Below are 23,148 nucleotides of genomic sequence, written 5' to 3'. Positions count from 1 at the left end.
TGGTATGGTGGGGTTCGGTCGACATGGCCACCCACCCATCGCATCGGCTGTTTTCGCGTAGGGAGCAATCGTCCGTTAAAGTACATCAAGGGAGTCTACAGCAAACCTGGCCATAAGGGTCGTGTCTGATTTACCACGTGATACATGTGGTAAGCAATTTAAATAATTTAAAAATAAAAAGGCCGTGTCTGATTTTTATCAGGCACGGCACATAAATGAAAAGATCGAGCTGACCTTTGGCCTGCCATAGAACACAGCCGATAAGCCAGACCTCAATGCTGGGTCGACAGGGAAATAAAATGATCGAGCTTACCTTTGGCCTGCCATGGAATGCGGCCAATCCCCAAATCCAGGCCTCAATGCTGCCACAACACGATTTTTTTTATTTCCCCCTTTTTTAGATTTTTATGTATTTTTTTGTCTTTTTTGACAGAAACATAACACAAGCCAGATTGCAGCCGTGTCGCGCTGGGCCGGCCTTTTTATTTAGGATGTGCATTGTTGCACTGGGATGTGCATGTCATGTCGTGCTGGGCCGGCCCGGCTACTGTCACATCCCAAACCTAAATTTAGGATGTGCATTTTGATATGGACATAGACACCATAGATACATCTACTAGTATTACACGGCACATTTATAGAAGCATTGCATCCATGATTTCATTGCATATTTGGAATTTAGAGATCAAACATGATCAATTCTTAAACCCTAAGTCAAATTCGAGTTTAATTAAAGGCCGTGACTATTTCCTTTGAATAAAAGTTCTATCCAAGTTTCATAAGGGCAGTAAAGAAAGGATTTATATTTGCCTTATTTCCCTTGAGTGGTCAAAGGTTTGTAAGTGGTTTAAGTTTGGTCAATTTAAACTACAAGTAAATCCAGGGTTAAAAATAAAAATAATAAAAGCAAAATATTCAAATACTCCCTCCGTCCTAAAATAATTGTCTCAACTTTGTATTAACCTTAGTACAAAGTTGTACTAACATTGAGACACTTATTTTGGGACGGAGGGAGTATGAATTATCGAAAAGCCCATTAGGACAAGGGCATAAAAAGATTGTCAAAACTCTAGACAAGATATGCACCTATTCAGAAATATTCCAATCAGAATTTAGAACAAGTTTACTGTTGGAAGAAAAATCAAATTCAAAATGCATTTTGTAGAATTATATTGAATAATTGTTGATGCAATATTGTGCCGGTACAAGAAGTATATATAAGAGCTAAGCCGCACATGGCCTTAGCCTTATTACAAACCGAGTAGGAGTCATAATCCTAATACAAGTTGTATTCTAACATCCCCCGTGTCAACGATAGGCTAGACGACGTTGAGACTGAAACGAATGTCTTGAAACGGAGTAGTCGTCAGGACTTTAGTAAGATATCAGCAAACTGAGCAGTAGGCACATGGAGAACGCGAACTTGGCCGAGAGCCACCTTCCCTCGAACAAAATGAATGTCGATCTCAATATGATTGGTGCGACGGTGTTGAACCAGATTCCCTGACATGTAGACAGCTGAAATATTATCACAGTAAAAATGATTGCTTGCTCAATAGGACGGTGCAGCTCCGACAGCAACTGGCGCAACCAAACCGTATCAGCAACCGCATTGGGGCATCGAGCGAACCTCGGCGAAGGAGGGACGCAGACGCATCATAGGGATGAAGGAGGCCTGCTTCTCGAACCGCTCGCTGAGGCCGACGAGGAGGGCGTTGATAAGCTGGCGATCGTCGATCGGATCACCAAGTTCGCGGAGTTCATCCGTGATCGCCTTGAGGCGTTGGCAGTAGACGCCGACTGGTGAATCACCTTGCACCGTATTCTGAAGCTCGGTGTGGAGATTGTTGGCGCGAGTGTCGATGTTGTCCCGGAAGAGCTGACGAAGGGCCGCCCATAGATCGGCGGCGGAGGAACTGTCACAGTGGAAAAGATTGAATATCTGTGTGGAAACTCGCATGTAGATCCATTGAATAATGGAGAGATCATCCTTGACCCATTGCGGATCATGAAGTTGAGGAAGAGAGTCGTCGGCAACGTGAGAGCGGAGATTGCATCGCCCAAGGTGGACGCCGAAAAGGTGACGCCAATGGTAGTAGTTGTGAGCAGCGAGGTCTAGGATTACGGGGATGTAGGGGCTAATATCGGAGATGATGTCGGTGAAGAAGGTGGAAGTGGGTATTGGTGGAGGTAGAGCTAAAGTAGAGGTAGAGGCGGAGGAGGCCGTGGCCGCGGCGACCTTGGCGGCGCGCCGCTCGAAGTAGCCGAGCGGCGGCAGCGGTGGCGAGGCTGACGGGTTAGCCATACCCTAGTATCGAAAGTCTGATACCATATAGAATTGTATTGAATAATTGTTGATACAATATTGTGCCGGTATAAGAAGTATATATAAAAGCTAAGCCGCACCTGACCTGGCCTTATTATAAACCGAATAAGAGTCATAATCTTAATACACGTTGTATTCTAACACATTTGAATTTTCAAAGACAAGGGAGAAGGGAGAAAAAAGTCCCAGCCAGCCAGCCGACCGAGCCGCCGGCCCACCCACGCGCTCTCACTCTCCGGGAGAGGATTCTGACTAAAAAAAAAGCAGTGCTCCTTCCAGTTACTCGGAAAAAAAATTCTCCTAAAAAAATTCTGCTCTTTGAAGATCCAATGTACAATCTAGATTTACTCATCAATACATCTCACCTATGTATATTTTGGCCTACATCAACGACTGCTATTTCTTTCAACACCATTTCAAGGTTTCCAACTCTTGTCAAGTCCGTGATCACCTCCCAAGTGGTCTACCCCGTCACACCGCTAGTTATTCCGCCAACCATCTTGCTCAAAGTCAACAAACTTGAGAGAGCTTTCCTTTGGTCCGGTTCGGACAAGACAACGGGAGCAAAGTGCAAGGTCAATTGGGATATTGTTTGCCAGCCACTTCAATATGGGGGACTTGGGGTTCTCAGCACCAACAAGTTTACACGTGCCCTCCGGTTGCGATGGCCGTGGTATGAATGGAAGGAGCCCACCAAGATGTGGGTGGGGATGGGAAACCCGTGCGACGAGGAGGACCTAAGCTTTTTCTACGCTTCCACTACTATCACCATTGGCAATGGTGCGAAGACCCCTTTTTGGGACTCACCGTGGCTTCTTGGGCGCAAGCCAAAAGACATTGCCCCGCTCATTTACAAAGCGTCAAAGAGAAAGAATTGGAAGGTTCGGGAGGCCCTCTCACTCAATGCATGGATCCTCAAGATCAAACCGCCCACCATCATCTCCGCGGAGCTCATCACACAGTTCTTCACTCTTTGGGCGCTTTTGCATGAGGTCCAACTTGATGATCTCACCGAGGATGACATTGTCTGGAAGCATACGGCTAGTGGAATCTACTCGGCGGCATCCGCATACGAGGCTCAATTCTTAGGGATGGTTCTTACACCCTTGGACAAAATGGTTTGGAAGGCTTGGGCCCCCTCAAAAGTCAAGTTCTTCGCTTGGTTGGCGCTACAAGACAGAATTTGGACTGCTGATCGTTTGGCAAAACGTGGGTGGCCCAACTGTGGTCTCTGCCCACTCTGCATGAGAGTGCAGGAATGTGGGCCTCACCTCTTCTACAAATGCCGCTACACACGAATGCTTTGGTCTTTGATCATTGACAAATACCATATTCTTGGTCTTCACACCAACGGTTGGCCCCTGTTCGACTCAGTTGAGGCTTGGTGGGCAAGTACCTGCGACAACGCCACTCCAAACCGCCAAGCTAAGGCGTCCCTCATCATGCTTGTTTCGTGGACTGTCTGAAACGACGAAACGCAAGGGTCTTCAAGCACAAGAGCGCTCCTCCAACTATTTTGCTTGCCTCCATACAGACCGAGTCCAACCTTTGGGTCATCGCCGGTGCCAAAAAATTAGGGTCTATTATTTCGCGAGAGTGATGTCATGCCGTGTATTGAGTGACTTGTAACAAACTCTATTCTCTCTTATTTAATGGATGAGGCAAAGCTTTTGCCTCCGTTTCAAAAAAAAAAAACATGCTCGAACACGTGACAGCATGCACTGCATACCAAGAATTGAATGTCTGAATTTTTCTACTTCTGACGCATAATTCCGTCCACTGACATGCACCATCATCTATCTCCGTGGAACCATTTGCCCGGATTCATCCTTCTCAAATATCCTCGCGATCCACTCATTCCAAACCATTCTGCGCCTGCCACTGTCAAGCAGCACCGGCGATGCCTGGCGCTCCTCCGGAGTTGCATTTTCGTCGAATGTTCCGTATGTTGACGGCAGGTTAACATCTGCGATCCCTAGCGTGACAGCATGCCTCAGGGCCGCCTGCTGCTCCTCAATGTGATCCCTTGTTGCCGCGGTTTCGCCATCCATCCTTTGATTTTCCGGCGCTTTCATGGTCCTCTCATTCTCCAGCATCAACTGAAATGTCAGGAAGAGACTATTTTGTAGGCAATTTGTGCATCACAGCAACTGTACAGATAAAGACCTGGAGAAAAATATCTGGCTAGTGATGGAGAAGGGATGATGCTGAAAGAAGGTGCCACGGAAAATCAGTGCAAATTTAAGTTTTGAAACTTCAGCGTTGATGATTGGTTAGTGACGGAGTACACTATGTGAATGGCACTTTTATGACACTAACTCAATAAGAGGAGGACAGGCGTAGGCTTACATCCACTGCTCTTTGGGCTTCCCTTTCTATCCAGATAATGGCATGGTCAGAAATTGCGTTGCAAGAAAGAACTATGTGCTCGAATCTGCCATCCACTGGCACTGCTGTTCTAACGGCAGGCGGATATCTTCCACATCTGCAGCAGTTATTTCAACAAATTATAAGTCTCAACCAATGTCATAAATCCAAGCAAGAAAAACTAAAACCAAAATCACCAAGGATCTCTACAGCATTTCTCTGGTTCACATACTAGAGTAGAATGTTAGTTGTACGAGCTAATGAATTGAACAGTAGTACCTTATATTTGTAGGAAAACTTCAGTAAAAACATTTCCGGTAAAATCATACTACCTGAAAGGCTTCCTTTCTACAATGTGGTAAAGCCGGCCGGGTGCGTAGAGACGCCTTGGATCTCTCAACATGACACTTTCAGGTATGCATGTAGCTATCAGGCAGTTCCCACACAGAAGGCATGGCAAACTGTAGTACAAAGGAAAGGGGATTGCATCAGGCACCCTGAAAAGATATTACAGGCTAGTGACAGAATGAACCCCGTTGATGATGGTTTCTTTACCAGAAAAGTGACTTGATAATGTCTTCCAGAGGAATGTCGGTGCGAGGCAGAAAATCATCCTGTAATTTATCAAACATGAATCAGACGATACAAACAGAATTCAGCTGGGTTGTTTATCCTAAACTGGCATGGAGTCTCACTCTCACCTGAAGAATAACCGAGTTAATGACGTCGGCATAACGGACAGCCAGATTGAGCGACATGCACCTGGGAGGCGCCATGGCGAAGCACCGTACCCTCCTCCTCTCCACGCCGCCCAGCCGGTCCCGGTCGCGCACCGCCAGCAGAGCCAGCATGGCCGCGACGCCGGAGCCGAGGGAGTGCCCGGCGAACGTGAGCGTGTAGCCGGGGTTGGTGGCCAGGAGGTCCCGCAGCGCGTCGCACTCGGCGTCGAGCACCCACTCGGCGGCCTTGAGCAGGCCGTTGTGCACGTAGCCGCCGTCGAAGCCCGCCTGGCCGATCCTGTTGTCCAGCAGCACGGCGTAGTCGCTCTCCTTGGCCATGTCCATGCCGCGCACGGCGAGCACGACGTCCGCGTGCCGGTGGTCGACGTACAGCAGGTAGGTCGGGGCGCGCCCGTGGGTGTGCTCGGGCGTCCTCCGCCGCACCACCCACCGGGGCTCGATGCCGTAGCCGCCCGGAGGCGCCCACTGCGGGGTCTCGAGGTCGTCCTCGTAGACGGCTAGGATGAAGCGGCATAGCCGCGGCACGGGCTCGAACTCCCCCGGCGAGGCGAGGCCCCAGGTCTCGCTGTCGTAGCCGGTGGTGTGGAGGCAGCGCTGCCACACCCAGCGCGTGCATGCCAGGCAGTACACGCACTCCACCACTGGCAAGCAGCACGCGATGGACATCACATCCACGTCGGTGGGAGCTCACGGTTCAGTGGTGTGACGACGCCCACAAATGGCAGGACTGCAAAAAAAGAAAGAAATACTGTATAAGGCTGGGTTATTCAGAGAAACATTCAGAAAGGATTTGCTTGCTACTGGGGCAATGATAAGGCTGGCTTTGTGAAGTTACTGGGGAAATGTTAAACTTAGGATGAATTTCGAATACAAAGAAACGGGGATTGTGAATCCTATGTGTGATGGGAAAATCGCGCGAAATCATTAGGGGGTATCGAGTTCCAGCGGTGAGATTCATCACGGATTAAGCTAGGGATTTGCTCAGCTGAGACAACTAATTGCAAGAGGGGGGCAGCGGCGGCCGGCAGGCCATGCAGCATAAGAGAACAAGGACCTCCATGCATCAAATTGCAGTATTGATTCTATCCCCTGTTCCTGCCGCTACTGTAAATAGATAGAAATCACCGAAATAAACCTCTCTTCTGGGACTTGCGGAGCTGGGAACACATCCGACACCAGCAAGGGAAGGGAGGCAAGGCAATCAGGTGCGATACTGATACTGAAGAATACGGTTACTGGAGACATCTTGGTACCTTGAAGCAGGAGGAGAGGCATCGGAGACGACGAGTAGGTAGCGCCCAGACGAACAGCAGCAAAGCGGCGAAACCAGATGCAGCTACCTTTCTTTGTGTCGAGGCAAGAGTTTCGGAAGCAGCTGCGATTGCAACCTGCAACTACAAGTCAAAGACGGGGGATCACGGCGGCAGGGGACGTGTGGCTATTTTTTTTTCTCTCCCTGACGCCAATCACTCCACATGTTGCTTTGTTTGTAATCTGTGTCATAGACAGAATTTACTCCGTTGTCTCCACGGGAGAAAAAAAATACATTATCATTTTTTTTCATTATCATTATCATTGTCTTTTCATTAATAGAAGAAATTAGAACAATGGCTAATTAAGATTAGGCCTAATCAATTTTTCTGCCAATCTAACCCCTAGACACTGACAGTGGACCCCCACCAGTCAATTAAGTTAACTAAAACAATTTATTAGCTCTGTCCCTATGACATATGGGTCCCACTAGTCCCATTGACCAGTGAACAGTCAAACTTTTGACTGCTGACTCAGCTCAATGGCCCCACTTGTCACCCACACACGCACCTCTCTGGTACACTCTATGTGTACCCATAGCAATATATTTATTATATTTTTGATTTGAAATAAATCCAGTAATTCAGAAACTCATTAAAACTTTGTAAAAATAATATAAAATAAATCGTAACTTGGATGAAAAAAAAAATATATATATATATATATAAATGAGAAGAATCTGTTTATGCCCTTCACGTACCTGTCACATGCCTCTAACACTGCAAACATGGAACCTTGTCCTTCGGATCGTTTGTCTGATAACTGCCTAAAGCCGGGAAAATATTCACAGATATTTTCCCACTCCGCCTGTAACGCGTAGCACTGCATTAGGTCATCCTAGCATAGCATATTGCCATGTCATGCATTGTGATGCATTTGTTTGCTTTATATTTAGAGAGAATTCCTTATTTGACACTCCCTTAAAATTATGTTCCTTATTTGACACTGAAAAAAATTTCTTCCCTATATGACCTATAATCTTAATTTCTTTCCCTATATGACACTCTAGTTCATTTTGTACACGTGAAAAGACCTTTTTGCCCCTGTACATAATGTGACCAGAAATATGTAGCATTGAGCCTAATTAGGGAAAATTCGTTTATGAGAGTGAGCACAGCTGAACATGTTATCTCCTCCGTTGGTCTTTTTTGGGATGCGTGTGTATTCTATATACCTGAGCGCATGCATCCAATGTATTTAGAACGTATTCAACTGTGGGTCTAGTTTCATGCGGTATGGTTTGTGAGTGCGACTGTTTGACGTACTTTTGTACGTGTGCTTTAACACTAAAATGCATTCTTAAAAATGAATGAATTTTTTAAGCACTTTTGTGTGTGCTTCGGCGACCACCTACGTGCATGCCATTAGTGCATCTGCACGTATTTGCATGGCCCATGCAGGACCTATAGCTGTATGGAAGGAAGTTGCGTGCTAGCACGCTAGCACGAACGTACGCCCGGTTCGGTGCAGCCAACATGCGTATGTATATGAACCGGGTCATACGAAGCTAGAATACATGTATTCGCTTGATCGTCAGGGTACGCGTACGTATTTAAATATCTACGCTCCGGTAGGCAAGCTGGCCGCGTATATGTACACAAATATGTATAGACAACTAGCCAGACCGGTCAATTAGCACATGAACCATCGAAGGCCTCGGTCATGATTTCTTGTACCGGCTGGAGATTTCCAAAGAGCGAGAGACAAAGGCTCTGTTTGCTTCAATTTTTTTTTGAATTTCGTTTGCTTCAATTTGTATCGATGGATTCCGCTGTCGCACAGGGTCAAAGATTTAAACAACCTTCAAGGGGTTGAGGTAGGGATGCGTTTATCTTAAACAACGTTACATCCATATCGCACCATAAAAATCGGAACGGCAATGGCCAGCGCCGGACCTTCTCCAGCTGCCTATAAATACCGAGGCACAACGCACGCACAAAAGGAGGCAACGCACGGCGCACCCACGGGGAGCCACCAAGAGATCCATCCATCATCCATCCATAGCACGCCTCAAGCATCACGCATCAGCCAGGAGATCGACGCGAGCTCGGCTGTCTTCTGGAGTAGATGGCCGGGAGGGAGGTAGCATAGCCGGCTCCGGCCGTGTTGCGGTTGCTGTCCAGCCGACTGACTCTGTCCGCCCACCCCGCCACTTATCCAGAGGAAAATCCTAAATGTAGTAGACTTGACCTGATTTTTTACCGGCCGGCCTAATTCAACAGACTTTTCAAAAGCATATTTGTGGTCACATTATACATATGGGTAAAATGGTCTTTTCACGTGAACAAAATGCACTGGAGTGTCATATAGGGAAAAAATTAAGACTAGAGATCATATAGGGAAGAAAATTTTCTTCAGTGTCAAATAAGGAACACAATTTTAAGAGAGTGTTAAATAAGGAATTCTCTCTTATATTTACTACTTCTTCCCCCTCTTCTCTTCGGTAGACCCTGAGACCGGCGATGCTCCCGAGAACGACTACGCTCCTGACGTCCAATCCCTTTCATCAGAGCTTCCAAGCGAGCAAAACCCCCTTGATCATTTCTATATTGCCCACTTTTCTCTCTCATGCTTGCATTAGATTTTACTATTGTTGTTCGATGGCTTCTATTCTAATGCATAGCCTGCTTTTGTAACATGTTGTTGTTACTTTACCTGTTATCCTATATGCTTAGTATAGGTTGGTTAGTGATCCATTAGTGGCCCTGCACCCTTGTCCGTGTTGCCATGCTTTGCTTACGGATGACCCGGTCAATGTGATCGAGGTGCATAGACGGACACATCACCAGCACCCCCCTTTTGTTGTACGACTATGTAGAGTTACTATCGAGTACCGAGGGTGATACCTAGAATCTCACTCCTGATGATATATCTGTAGTGTAGCTAATCGGTCATAGATTACCGAGGGTGATTCCTCATTCACCACTCTTGATGATGACTTTGTCGTGCAACACCTCAAGTGTGAACCCTTCGAGGGTGATTCCTTCAAGATCACCTTGATGGTTACATCGAGTAGGAATCCATCGAGGGTGATTCCTCATATTCTCCCTTGATGTTATGGACACACGAATACCTTGACCTTCACCTCAGTCCTTTGTTGAAGTAGGGTCGACCCAAGGGGTGCCCGCGAGAGTTATGGAAGTCGGGTTGACCATGCACTACAAAAAAAAGACACATCCGTGACATTTTGGGCCGAACGAATTTTTTTTGTCATGCTTATGACACTTCTATGATGATAATTATGACAAAACCCGGTATCATCATAGATGTGGTGGGCTCCTACTTCTTTGACAAAAAAATCATAACAGAAAATGGGTTTTTCGTCCTGGGCGGGACGGAGACGCAGCTGCATGATATTCTTTGGGCCGTGCATGACAGATAAAACCGTGGTAGAAGCGAGGACGAGGAAAGTATCGGGGAGTTCCCGGTTACGGTGGGTGGTTGGGGCCGAGCGATACACGGAGGTTTGCGCGTTTCTCTCGTACACGTACGCGGTGTGTGTGCGAGGCGTTGCGCTCTAACTGAACCCGAGCGATTGCACTAGCTATGTTATTGAACCCTGATCGATCCCTTGTTGTTAACTAAACCCGAGTGATTCCTTCGCTACTGCTGCTAACTGAAGCTGTTCGATGCTGCATTTGGATGAACAGTGAGCGTTGTTGGGGAGGGAGGGAGTTGGATGAACAGTTCCCAGTGGGGGGTTGGATGAACAGGACCCCGTGGTAGTAGAGGCCGTTTCCACTGGATGAACAGGACCTCGATCGAGCCGGTTGAGGGTGGATGAACAGGACCCCGTTGAGGGCTGGATGAACAGGACCCGTGGAGGGCTGGATGAACAGGACCCCGTGGAGGGCTGGATGAACAGGACCCCGTGGAGGGCTGGTTGAACAGTAGCCCGTGGAGGGGTGGTCGAATAGTAGCCGGTGAAAGAGGGCTGGTTGAGTAGCCGGTGGAGGAGCGGTGGAGGCTGGATGAACAGGAGCCCGTGGATGAATAGTCGCAGGTGGAGGCTGGAGGAGGTCGACGGTGGATGAACTGTAGCCGTGGAGGCCGGAAGAGGTCGACGATGGAGATGAACAGTATCCCATGGAGTCCCGTTTTGTAGTACGCCACACCCCTCCCGATGAACAGGACCCCTGTTTCGACCGTAACACTCCAACACAAGTCCATTTCGTCCGTTTTGCGGTACGCCACACCCCTCCTGATCAACAGGACCCCATTTCGACCGTAGGAGGTCCAAGAAAACTTTCTTTCCTCCATTTTGTGGTACGCCAAACCCTTCCAAACGAACAGGATCCCATTTCGACCGTGGACGGTCGAACACAAGGCCGTTTCCTCCGTTCTGCGGTACGCCAGGCCTCGTTTCGATCGGCTATTTCGTCCAAGCTAGTTGACTCCCGATGAACACGATGTATTCCGTTGCCTCCCGATGAACAAGACGCATTCCATTGCCTCTCCATGAACACGATGACTCAGTTTCTCCGTTCCGACCCAGCCATGTACACGAGCCCTGGCCGTACGTATGCGCGAGTAGGCGTTTGAGACACCGCCCGTATGTACGTACGTGGCCGTATTTACTTTCTTGCACCCTGGCCGCTGTACGTACGTGTACACGATATTAACGGGACTGCGTGACATGCTATATGCGCGCCTCTACTACGACACGTGCCCTTCCTTACACGGCCATGGTTCATCGCTGCAGCTTGCAGACAGACCGATCGACCAGTATGTACGTACATGTTCCCGACCAAAATGACAACACTACGTACGCTTCGACCATGTGGGTCCCGACTGTCAGGCACTTCCTTGCATGCGAAGATGTAGCTTGTGGGTCCCATCAGTCAGGGGGGAATCGTTTTTTTTCGTGAAATACGGTGGCCCGTCCGGTGGGTCCCTGCTGTCAAGTGGAGGAATCATTATTTTCCGCGTAATAAGGAGGCACTTCCTTGCTGCGGTGTGGACCCAGCTGTCAGCCTCTCCACGTATAGTACTCTTCCGATGGAAGTCGTTCATTGACCACATTGACCACGCCGCGCTGAGAGCACCAAGGTGGTGGATGACGGCGAGGCCTGGGAAGGGGACGACGCAGAGCTGGGAAAGACGCGGCAGTGGATACCCACGCGGAGAGGAGTACAAGGGTTCACTGGTTCGGTTGCGGTGTGAGGCTGCCGTCACCGTAGAATAACAGGGGGTGTGGGTGAGTAGAGGGATGGCCTGACCAGCGGTGGGAGTAGTAGGGGGCGGTGAGGCCTCCGTGACATCACAACTGGCCATGGGGGGCTGGACCACGCGACACGACCGGCGATGGTTTGGGCGGCTGGAGCAAGAAGACCAGAGGTTGAAGAAGCACTACGTCCGTTGGATGGACATCGTACGGTCACTGGAGCTAGAATCGTTCATATTGACTAAGTTGACAAAGCCCTCCGTCCCCGTCAACTTAGTAGGCCCACAAGTCAGCCTCCCACTATGGTGGGTCCCAGCTAGCAGGGGGTATTCATTTTTTGTGCATAATAAGGAGGCACTTCCTTGCGTGCGAAGATATAGCTGGTGGGTCCGACCTGTCAGCGGAGGGAACATTTTTTTCACGAAATACATAGGCACTTCTGGTGGGTCCCAGCTGTCAGCTGGAGGAATCATTATTTTGCGCGTAATAAGGAGGCATTTCCTTGCGTGCGGTCGTGGAACCACCTGTCAGTCTCTCCACGTACAGTCCACTTCCGATGGATGTCGTTCGTTGACCACGTTGACCACTCCGTGCCGAGCGCATCCAAGGTGGTGAACGACGGCGAGGCCCCAGACAGCAACGAGCCGGAGATGGGAAGACGCGGGAGTGGAGTCGCGGACGGAGAGGTGTACGAGGGTTAACTGGTTTTGGTGCGGTGTGGTTCGGCAGTCGGTGGAGAAGAACAAAAGGTGTGGAGGGGTGGAGGGATGGCCTGGCCGGCGGTGGGGTAGCGCTTCACAGCAAAGCGTGCTAAGCAGAGTTGCTAGCAGCAGGAGGCGGGAGCAGATTGTCCCGGCGGCGCTGGAAGAAGAAGACGAGAGATTGAAGATGGATGTCGGTCGTTGGATGTAAATCCAATGGCTAACGATGCCAGAATCATTTGTTGACTAAGTTGACAACGACTCGCGTTGGCTTCGACCTATTGGCCCACATTTCATCCTCCAAAAATATGGCACGTATTCAACCCATTTTTTTTTCAGAATTTAGAGTCAATTTGATCTTTTTTTAGAATTACAGTCCATTTGCTGGGCTGGGTGAACAAACAATGTAGCGGTAATGCGGCCAATTTATTTTTTTCCTAAAAAATTACAGGCCATTTGCACTTTCTCGAAATACACGATTTTGCTGGGCTGATTCTAATTATAATGTTGGATTGGGCACAACAATATTATCAAAAAATAAACAGGGGCTGATGATACGTCTTCAACGTATCTATAATTTTTTTTATTGTTCCATGCTATTATATTATCAATTCTGGATGTTTTATAATCATTTTATAGTCATTTTATATCATTTTTTGGTACGAACCTATTGACATAGTGTCAAGTGCCAGTTGCTGTTTTTCCATGTTTTTTACATTGTAGAAAACCAATATCAGACGGAGTCCAAATGCCCCAAAACTTTACGAAGAAATTTTATGGGCCAGAAGGAACACAACAGGCCCTAGCTGCGCCTGGGGGTGCCACGAGGGGGGCACAACCCACCAAGACGCACCAAGAGGCCCAGGCGCGCCCTGATGGGTTGTGCCCACCTCGGGTGCCCCCGGACCGCCTCTTTGCTCTATAAATACCCGAATATTTCAGAAATCCTAGGGGAGTCGACGAAATATTCATCCAACCGCCGTAGAGTCCAGAACCACCAGATCCAATCTAGACACCATCTCGGAAGGGGTTCACCACCTCCATTGGTGCCTCTCCGATGATGCGTGAGTAGTTCTTCGTAGACCTTCAGGTCCGTAGTTAGTAGCTAGATGGTTTCATCTCTCTCTTGATTCTCAATACAATGGTCTCTTGGAGATCCATATGATGTAACTCTTTTGCGGTGTGTTTGTTGGGATCGATGAACTTTGAGTTTATGATCAGATCTATTCTTTTATATCCATGAAAGTATTTGAGTTTCGTTGATCTCTTTTATACATGATTGCTTATAGACTCGTATTGCTTCTCTGATATTTGGGTTTTGTTTGGCCAACTTGATCTATTTATCTTGCAATGGGAAGAAGTGGTTTGTGGTGGGTTCAATCTTATGGTGCTTGATCCCAGTGACAGAAAGGGAAACAACACGTATGTATCGTTGCTACTAAGGATAAAACGATGGGGTCTATCTCTACATAGATAGATCTTGTCTACATCATGCCATCGTTCTGATTGCATTACTTCGTTTCTCCATGAACTTAATGCACTAGATGCATGCTTAGCGGTCGATGTGTGGAGTAATAGTACTAGATGCAGGCAGGAGTTGGTCTACTAATCTTCGACGTGATGCCTATATAATGATCATTGCCTGGATATCGTCATGAGTATTTGAAGTTCTATCAATCTCCCAACAGTAATTTGTTTACCCACCGTTTGCTATTTTTCTCGAGAGAAGTCACTAGTGAAACCTACGACCCCGGGTCTTCTTTCTCATATATTTGCCTTTGCGATCTACTTTTCTCTTGCATTTATTTTCAGATCTATTAAACCAAAAATACAAAAATACTTTGTTGCACTTTATTTTATTTGCGATCTATTTATTCAATCTATTACAACTTTCTCCCGTCCACGCACCAATTTCTGGCACCGTTACCCGAAAGGGATTGACAACCCCTTTAACACATCGGGTTGTGAGTGGTTGTTATTTGTGTGCAGGTGCTATTTACGTTGTGTTGCTTGGTTCTCCTACTGATTTGATAACCTTGGTTTCATATCTGAGGGAAATACCTATCGTCGCTGTGCTGCATCATCCCTTCCTCTTTAGGGAAATACTGATGTAGCTTCACTACAAGGATCCGACTCTATTGCAACAAAAGGATTCGTCGCAATAAGTGTCCAATTGTCGCAATAGGTACCTATTGCCACGACATGGTGTTCATTGCCAGCCGTTGCGACAGGGCACATGGTAATAGGTTATTGCCACACAAAAATAAATGTGGCAAGAAAGCGTGCTATTGCAACAACCATGTGACAAGTTGCCACATTTTCCCTTGTGGCAGCTCGCACTTGATGCCACATTTTAGCTTGTGGCGATAGCTTAATGCAACAGGTAGCGAATCGTGTCGACATTTGTGGCAATAACCTATGCCAACAACTCTTTCTCCATGGCTAGTGCTCTTCCGTGGTAATAGACAATTGTGGCTATATCATATGGCAACAACTCTGGTTTTTGTGGGCATAGTCCTTTCACCACGAGTCCTACGTTTGTGGTAGTAACGTATTGCAACGGCTCTTCGGACGTGGTGACACTACAATTGCAACATGCTCATTTTAGTGGTGATAAATAGTTGTCACAACGGACAAGATGTTTGTGGTGAGAGGTTGTTGCGACAATACAAATGTTTCATGGCGGAAGGACTATTTCAACAGAACTGGATTGGTGGCGACAAGTAGCTATCTCAATGGACTGTCTATTTACGGTGATAAGTAATTGCAACAGTATAAAGTGTACCATCAATGTTTCAAATAATATGATTCAAATAATACATATATGATGTAGATTCATAAAATATCAATGTTTGCATACCAATATCCATCAAGTGAAACTGAAATATAATTTAGCACGCATTCAACATACTGAATGCGCCATCCTAATTAAGGGCGAAGACTAAATTGTCCTGACATGCTGGCGCATGCATACTGACAATATGGTCTAGAGTCAATTCCAGTTAAATCTTTGGATCCTGAAATGAAGAAATCAAAATTTTATTTAGCTCAAGCTAAATGAAAATAGAAAATACTTAGACAGGAAAAGAAAGAAACAACACAACAACTAATTAGCAAAAAGATATAACCACTGACATGACAATTGTATAATTACTATATACATGCATGCATGGGTAGCTTTCTACCCAATTGTTATGACCACAACAGCTAGCAAGCAAATGCTTGTGCCTGCTGTACTACATCATCACCAATTAGGTGCTATGCAAAAAGAATTGGATAATTTCACAAAAAGAATTTATAGCTCAAACACAAGAATAATTACCTAAATTAATCAAACATCTAAACTTTTGTGAAACAAATACATGCTGGCGCAAGTTCACAATTTCTAATGGTGAGAAAACTGTTCTATTTCTAGCTTCCCTACGTACAGTAGTGCAAACAAGTAGACAATTGCACATTATGAATGCCATTTCCGTATGAAATAAACGTCAACATGAAGACAAACCAAGCTTCTGACTTACCATTGCTCGAAACATTCAAGAATGCATTGTTGCAGCTTGTATGAGCGTATTTGGAGCAATTACATTGTGCCTTGTACCTAGAGTCCCAGTAGCACTAGCTGTCTGTAAAAGAGTATTTTGCAAGTTTGGATTACTATTTTCTTTGCCATACCTTTTCTTATGCATCTACAAATAGAAGTGCACTTTTAGCAATGCAAGCAAGCAAAAAAAATCCTACAAGTTTGCAAGCATATGACTATAATCACCTGATGTGTTTGCGTTTGCGTCTGTTGCAAACTTTGCCATCATTTTTTTCTCAAATTCCAGTCTTGATCTTCGCTCCTCTTCCAGCAATCTTTCCCTTTCAGCACACTCTTCTTCTAACCTCTCCTCAAGGTATTACATTGTAACAAACGAGGACACATACAAAAAAAAGTACCATTCTGTATTTGTGCATGGTTGCGGCGAGCATGGGATTACCATTCATCCAGTGCACACATTTTATAGCACACAGATGAAGTGTCAGGTTGTTCTTGAGTTCCTGTATAAGGTTTAACAGTTCCAAAGATTTAAGAATTACAGGATTTTCTGCATTATACCAAATGTTAGCGATAGCTTAATTGTCATAAACTTTTTACCAGATCTGTGTTGTCCATGATAGTTTTTGTGAGCTGTTATACTTTCCATCCTTGTTACTATAACAGATCCTTTCTTTACTGAACCCAAAAAGCAATTGAAGGACTTAGCATTATCAATGCGCACCATTCAGATAAGAGATTAAGAATTAAGAACCCAAAAAGGAATAATGTGCATCATCTCTTTCCTCTGAAGCATGCACATTACCTGACACATCCCTAACTGCATGTTAATCTCTAATATTAATTACCTTTGGTGCTATGGCATAAATTAAAGTGAACATAAATATTATTACCAAGTTATCGCTGTATTGTACTCGGTCTCCTATCAGCAGGATCTTGCATTGAATTCATCACTGTGCCCTTCTGTAGGTAATATCATAATTTGAGTCAATTTCAGAAGAAACGCAATAATTAAAGCAGGCATAAAAAAGTGACTGGAAAAAATATCTACTCAAGTCTATACTGAAGCTGTTGTAAGCAAAAAGAAGCTAGGCTTAAAAGATTAAATGAAATCTGATTGTGTTATAGCGTGCAAAACAGAAGCATGCAGAACAGAAGTCTTTTAGCATAGCATATGTCTATAATTTTGATTTAGAAATTAAAAGCTAGGCTTTCTGTAATCAAGTCTATATTGAAGCTGTGAAGCATACACATGACACACCAATTAGAGCCCATCCTGACAAGGCTACTCCCAGTACATACACATGCAGTAATCTAGCCTGAATGTGGTAAGCAAACTACTACCACATATGCTTTTAAGAATCTGCAGTGGTTCTGGTATTAACTTGGTAATATTTTACATAGTCAATGTTAGCTTAAACCTGATTACAGTCAAACAATTGTTACTGCAATGTGAATGCACTTGTGTAATTGTGGGTAGATCATCTTGCAACTAGCTGCAAGTTTGACTGTAGGTGTGCGTGTTCAAGCTGGCTAATCTAGGTTTAGTGTTTGTTTGCATGTGTTGCGGCATAAGTCGTTTCCTAACAGTGCCAGAGAACCTTGTATAAATAAGAGTATAGCATTCGTTGCTAAGCTCAATGTTGCCTAAACCTGCCTGTCTCTCTCTTTCACCTAACTGCACTAGTACTCTTGGTTGCAGACTAGTGGCGCCACATTTGTTTAGCCACACTTGCGGCGCGCCACAAAGTTTGGCGTTGAAAACGAGCGCCACAGAGTGTGGCGAGAAATCAACTGTAAAAAACACTGCGCGTCTGTGGCGAGCCTAACTTTAGGAGGCAACCAAACGACAGCCTAGGGAGCTGTGGCGCGCCGCACCTTTGGCGTGGCAAGGTGCGGCCGGCAACCAAACAGCCCCTTTGTTCTTTTTCCTCTGCTTTGTGTGTGCGTGATAGAAACTGAACCAGTTCCTGTGCATCTGCGTCCGCCGCTGGGGAGCAAGACGAGGGTCAGCGGCCATCACTGAAAATGAAAATTTGGGCCTGTTTACACAAAACGTGGGATACTCCAAAATAGAAAAATACAGGAGTCCTGATCGTGGTCGCGGCTGCCATGACTGTGGTCGCCGTGGCCGAGGCCACGGACGGCATCGACGACAGCAGGTTGACCATCTCCCAGCTCGGCGAGAGTGAGGAATGCTTCACGGCGGCCATCGGCGTGGTAGTTCTACGATGGAAAGGGAGCGCTGCCATGGCCATGCCGTCCACCGCCTCCTGCTGCCCCTTCTCCTCTTCTCCGCATGGCCGCCCCCACCCCCACTGCCTCCGCCTCCGCCTCCTCCTGACTGCAGCCACCACCAGCAATTTCTCCAGCCCCGCGCAAATCCGCCTCGTCTCCCACCCCGCACATTCCCAATGAAACACCCTTCCGGTCTCCTCCCCGTCCTCCCAGTCCCGATGCCCAGTTTGGGCCAGCCCACGGACGAGCTTCACTGTTTCTTCATTTTTTTCTATTTGTGTTTCTTTTTTTCCTTTTCTCTTTTCTTTTTTTCTATTTTTGTTTATTTGTATTTGTATTTTTTCTTTGTTCAATATTTCTATTTTTTGGTATGATTCAAAAGTTCAATGTGTACAAAAATGTTCATCTTATATTAAGAAAAAAAAATCGCAGTATATCAAAAAAGTTCAACATGTATTAAAAAAATGTTTGAAATTTCCCAACGAAATAAGAAAATATTAATTATGTATTTGATTTTTATTCAGCATATATTACACAAAACCTTCAATGTGTATTTGTGAATTGTTCAATGTATATTACAAAAATATTCAATCATATTCGATAATTATTGAACGTACATTACCATATGTTTAACGTGTATTTGAAAATTGTTCAATGTATATTTGTATTTTCGAAATAAGAACGGAGCAAATAGCGGGAGGTATTGTGAACCAGGACCTACAGTACTGGACTGAAGTGATTTCTTTTTTACTAGGTATATACTTGCGATCTGGACCAGCCCATCAGGAGATATGTCACGAGCCACAGCCCACCTTTTTTGTTTGTTTAACGATCAAACAATATAATGCTGTAGTATCCAAGTCGAACAAAAGATGGTGCCTGGTGTAGTGGCCGAGTCCTTCCGGCGTAACTGCGATGTTACTGTTTTGATTCGTTTATGTGCAGAAACGGTGCCTTGTTTAGTGGCCAAGCCCATCCGTCATAAAGGGGAGGTCGCTGGTTCAAATCTTTGCCGCACAACTATTTTTTGACATTCCCGGGCATTTGCGTGAAAAAGTATTAAGTATATAATGCAAGGGAGCTTTTCTATAAAAACATATGCCACGTCGGTTCCTGATCATTTTGTAACATTCATAGGCATTTGCGTGATTAAGTATTAAGTATATAATGCAAGGGAGCTTTTCTAAGAAAACATATGTCACGTCGATTCCTGATCATTTTGTAACAGCTTGCCCTAAACATGGTATTGATATGCAATTTTTTTAAATAATGATATGGATTCGTTACAACTGCCCTAAGTGTGGTAGCTCCATGCAACTAACTCGGGTAGGGGGACTGAGCGAAGATGGAGGCCAAACGAACTGGAGGAGTGGAGGAGGACCTAGGCATTTAGTGATCTGCTACTGAAGCCGCATGGAGACCAAAAGAAGTTATTCCCTTCATCTAGGTTGTTCTTCGTTTTTTTACAGAGTAGGTCGTTCTGTCTAGTTATGTATTGCGGTCTGATGACAATGAATCATGGGCGACTAAAAACATTTGTAGTTTTTACAGGGGGCACAGGTCAGGAGGCCCCATTGAAGGTTTGTCGTTAACTATACAAATATCATTGTAAATATCTTTTTCTTTTTTGCAACACTAGGGGATTGTTGCAATATGCTCTACATATTACCATGGATACACAACTTGTCGCATTAAACAATAGTTATTGCAGCACGACAAAATTGAGGCGAAAAGTATATTCCATTGTGACCAATACATATTTTGTTGCAATAGTTAGCCAATGTTTTGCAACAATATTTGTAACTAACGCAACGTCTCATAGTTGTCGCAATATCTTTCCAAATATTACCACGAGTAGTTATTCTGTTGAAATACCTAGTCTCTATTACAACAAAACGACTGTCTCACGCAACGTAATTTGTTTGTCGCAATATCACTACCATGTTGCAACAACGATGTAGTTTGTTGCAATACAAGGCCTCTATTGCAACAAAATGAGTATTTATCACGACGGGACTTGGTCGTGGCAGTATGTGCACCCTATTACTACAACCGGGGACTTTGTGGTAATATTCTGTTCTATTGCAACAAAAGATGGTTGTAGCAATAAATTTCGTTGCAATAGACCGGAATCCTTGTAGTGCTTCAAGTGACATCAGCTGAGCATTTTGTTATAAATATATTTAAATAATAAGTGATTTATTATTATATTGGTCCTTAAATCTTACCATGCTTTTGTACACTATCACCAGGATTCTCGTTGCCAAAAAAATCCCAAATTTTATTGTCAAGAAATTATTTTTATAAGTTAATAAGATGTGGGATATTGTTTTCTTACATATGTAAGTATCTGTTAAACATATGATGACAATAACAATAATATATAATAACATATAAAATAATTTATATATAATATAGTTAGAAGGGAAACATAAGTTGGACCAGGCGTTCCTATTCTTATATAGAAAAATAGAATAGACCTCTGTGTTTTCTTCAAAAAATATATAAGTTGGGCTGCCGATGTTTCAGGAAAAAAAAAACCTTGGATGGGAGGTCCATAGGCCTGTCGATACATGACGACCCTCAATAAAATACAAACCGGCATGTCGTGGGCTACACATGTTAAAAAAGAAAGCCTAGATGGGGCAGCCCACAACCCAGCTGATACTTGCTGTCTGTAACGCCCTCGATGCGGCTATATCTCCCACGTGTCGAAGCACGACTTAGAGGCATAACCGCATTGAAAGCAATGTCGCAAGTGAGGTAATCTTCACACAACCCATGTAATACATAAGGAAAAAGATACATAGTTGGCTTACAATCGCCACTTCACACAATACATGAATAAAGCATTACATCATCCAAATACAATCAAGACCCGACTACGGAACCAAAATAAAAGAAGAACCCCAAATGGGACAAAGGGCCCTGATCGACCCCAACTGGGCTCCACTACTGATCAACTAGAACGAAACAACACAAAGGACAAGGTCTTCATTGAGCTCCTCCTGAGCTTGGTTGCGTCATCTGCACGGACTCGTCGGCACCTGCAAGCTGGTTTTGGAAGTATCTGTGAGCCACAGGGACTCAGCAATCTCGCACCCTCGCGATCAAGACTATTTAAGCTTATGGGTAAGGTAAAAGGTATGAGGTGGAGCTGCAGCAAGCGACTAGCATATATGGTGGCTAATATACGCAAATGAGAGCGAGAAGAGAAGGCAAAGCACGGTCGATACAAGTATGATCAAGAAGTGATCCTAAAACAACCTACGTCAAGCATAACTCCAACACCGTGTTCACTTCCCGGACTCCGCCGGAAAGAGACCATCATGGTAACACACGCGGTTGATTCATTTTAATTAAGGTCAACTTCAGGTTTTTTACAACCGGACATTAACAAATTCCCATCTGCCCATAACCGCGGGCACGACTTTCGAAAGTTCAAATCCCTGCAGGGGTGTCCCAATTTAGCCCATCACAAGCTCTCACGGTCAACAAAGGAATAGACCTCCTCCCGAGACATTCCGATCAGACTCGGTATCCCGGTACAACAAGACATTTCGACAGGGTAAAACTAAGCCAGCAACACCGCCCGAATGTGCCGACAAATCCCGATAGGAGCTGCACATATCTCTTTCTCAGGGCACGCCGAATCGTCCAAACTTCCGGTAGGCCAGCCCAGAGTTGCCCCTGGTGGCCACCGGCGGCTGGCAAGTTGGACCAACACTCAGAGGAGCACTGGCCCGGGGGGGTAAAATAATGATGACCCTTGGGCGCGCGACCCCCAAGGGAAAAGAAAAAGGCTGGGTGGCGAATGGTAAAACCAATGTTGGGCATTGCTGGAAGAGTTTTACTCAAGGCGAACTGTCAAGGGGTTCCCATTATAGCCCAACCGCGTAAGAGACGCAAAATCCGGGAACATAACACCGATATGACGGAAACTAGGGCGACAAGAGTGGAACAAAACACCAGGCATAAGGCCGAGCCTTCCACCCTTTACCAAGTATATAGATGCATTAATAATAAGATATATTGTGATATCCCAACAAGTAAACATGTTCCAACCAGGAACAACATCTCCATGTTCCAACAAGGAACAAAACTTCAATCTTCACCTGCAACTAACAACGCTATAAGAGGGGCTGAGCAAGCGGTAACATAGCCAATCAACGGTTTGCTAGGACAAGGTGGGTAGAGGCTTGACATGGCAATTTGGGAGGCTTGAAAGCAAGTGGTAGGCATCGTAGCATTGGCATAGCAAAAGAGCGAGCAAATCTAGCATAGCAAAGATAGTAGTGATTTCGAGAGTATGATCATCTTGCCTGAAATCCCGCAAGGAAGAAGAACGAGTCCATGAAGAAGATAAACGGATGTAGACGAACGGGTCCTCACAAACGCGATGTTACCGGAACCAACCCGAAGAAGCAACACCGGAAAGAAGCACACAACATAGTAAACAACCACCACAAAAATCATGGCATGATGCACAACAAAGTATGATGCATGACCGGTTTAAAGAATCATGGCATGGCAAAGTGCACAAGCAATCCTACAAATTAAGTGGAGCTCATTATGCAACGAGTTGCATATTGACGAAAAAAACCACATGACTTATTTAGTTCTCTCTCGTTTATGTACCCAACAAGATTAAATGTTGTTAGCATGGCAAAAGGTGAAACATAACAAAACTATACCATCTAAACAATTTAAATGGGGCCGGATATAACAAACAACAAATCCGGTAAATCCCCATATGCATTTAT

General features: G+C 45.3%; 1 protein-coding gene across 2 annotated transcripts; it reads right to left on the bottom strand.

The window, feature by feature from the left end:
- Positions 1-3,940: 3,940 nt before the first annotated feature.
- LOC123132251 (uncharacterized) lies at positions 3,941-6,850 on the bottom strand. Of its 2 annotated transcripts, none has more exons than XM_044552036.1 (6): positions 6,687-6,850; positions 5,395-6,160; positions 5,249-5,307; positions 5,026-5,154; positions 4,676-4,811; positions 3,941-4,425 (listed from the first exon to the last, which is right to left on the bottom strand). In XM_044552036.1, exons 2-6 carry the CDS (start codon positions 6,097-6,099, stop codon positions 4,123-4,125), a joined length of 1,332 nt encoding a protein of 443 aa, XP_044407971.1. In that variant the 5' UTR covers positions 6,100-6,160; positions 6,687-6,850; the 3' UTR covers positions 3,941-4,122. The 2 variants fall into 2 exon arrangements, with proteins under 2 accessions (XP_044407971.1, XP_044407972.1); XM_044552037.1 differs by having other exon boundaries at positions 4,385-4,533.
- Between the last annotated feature and the right edge of the window lie 16,298 nt (positions 6,851-23,148).

Source organism: Triticum aestivum, chromosome 6A (genome assembly GCF_018294505.1).
Source record: "Triticum aestivum cultivar Chinese Spring chromosome 6A, IWGSC CS RefSeq v2.1, whole genome shotgun sequence".
Lineage (NCBI taxonomy): Eukaryota > Viridiplantae > Streptophyta > Magnoliopsida > Poales > Poaceae > Triticum > Triticum aestivum.
The sequence above is the reverse complement of the archived record's forward strand: the minus strand, read 5'-3'. Positions and strand labels throughout refer to the sequence as shown.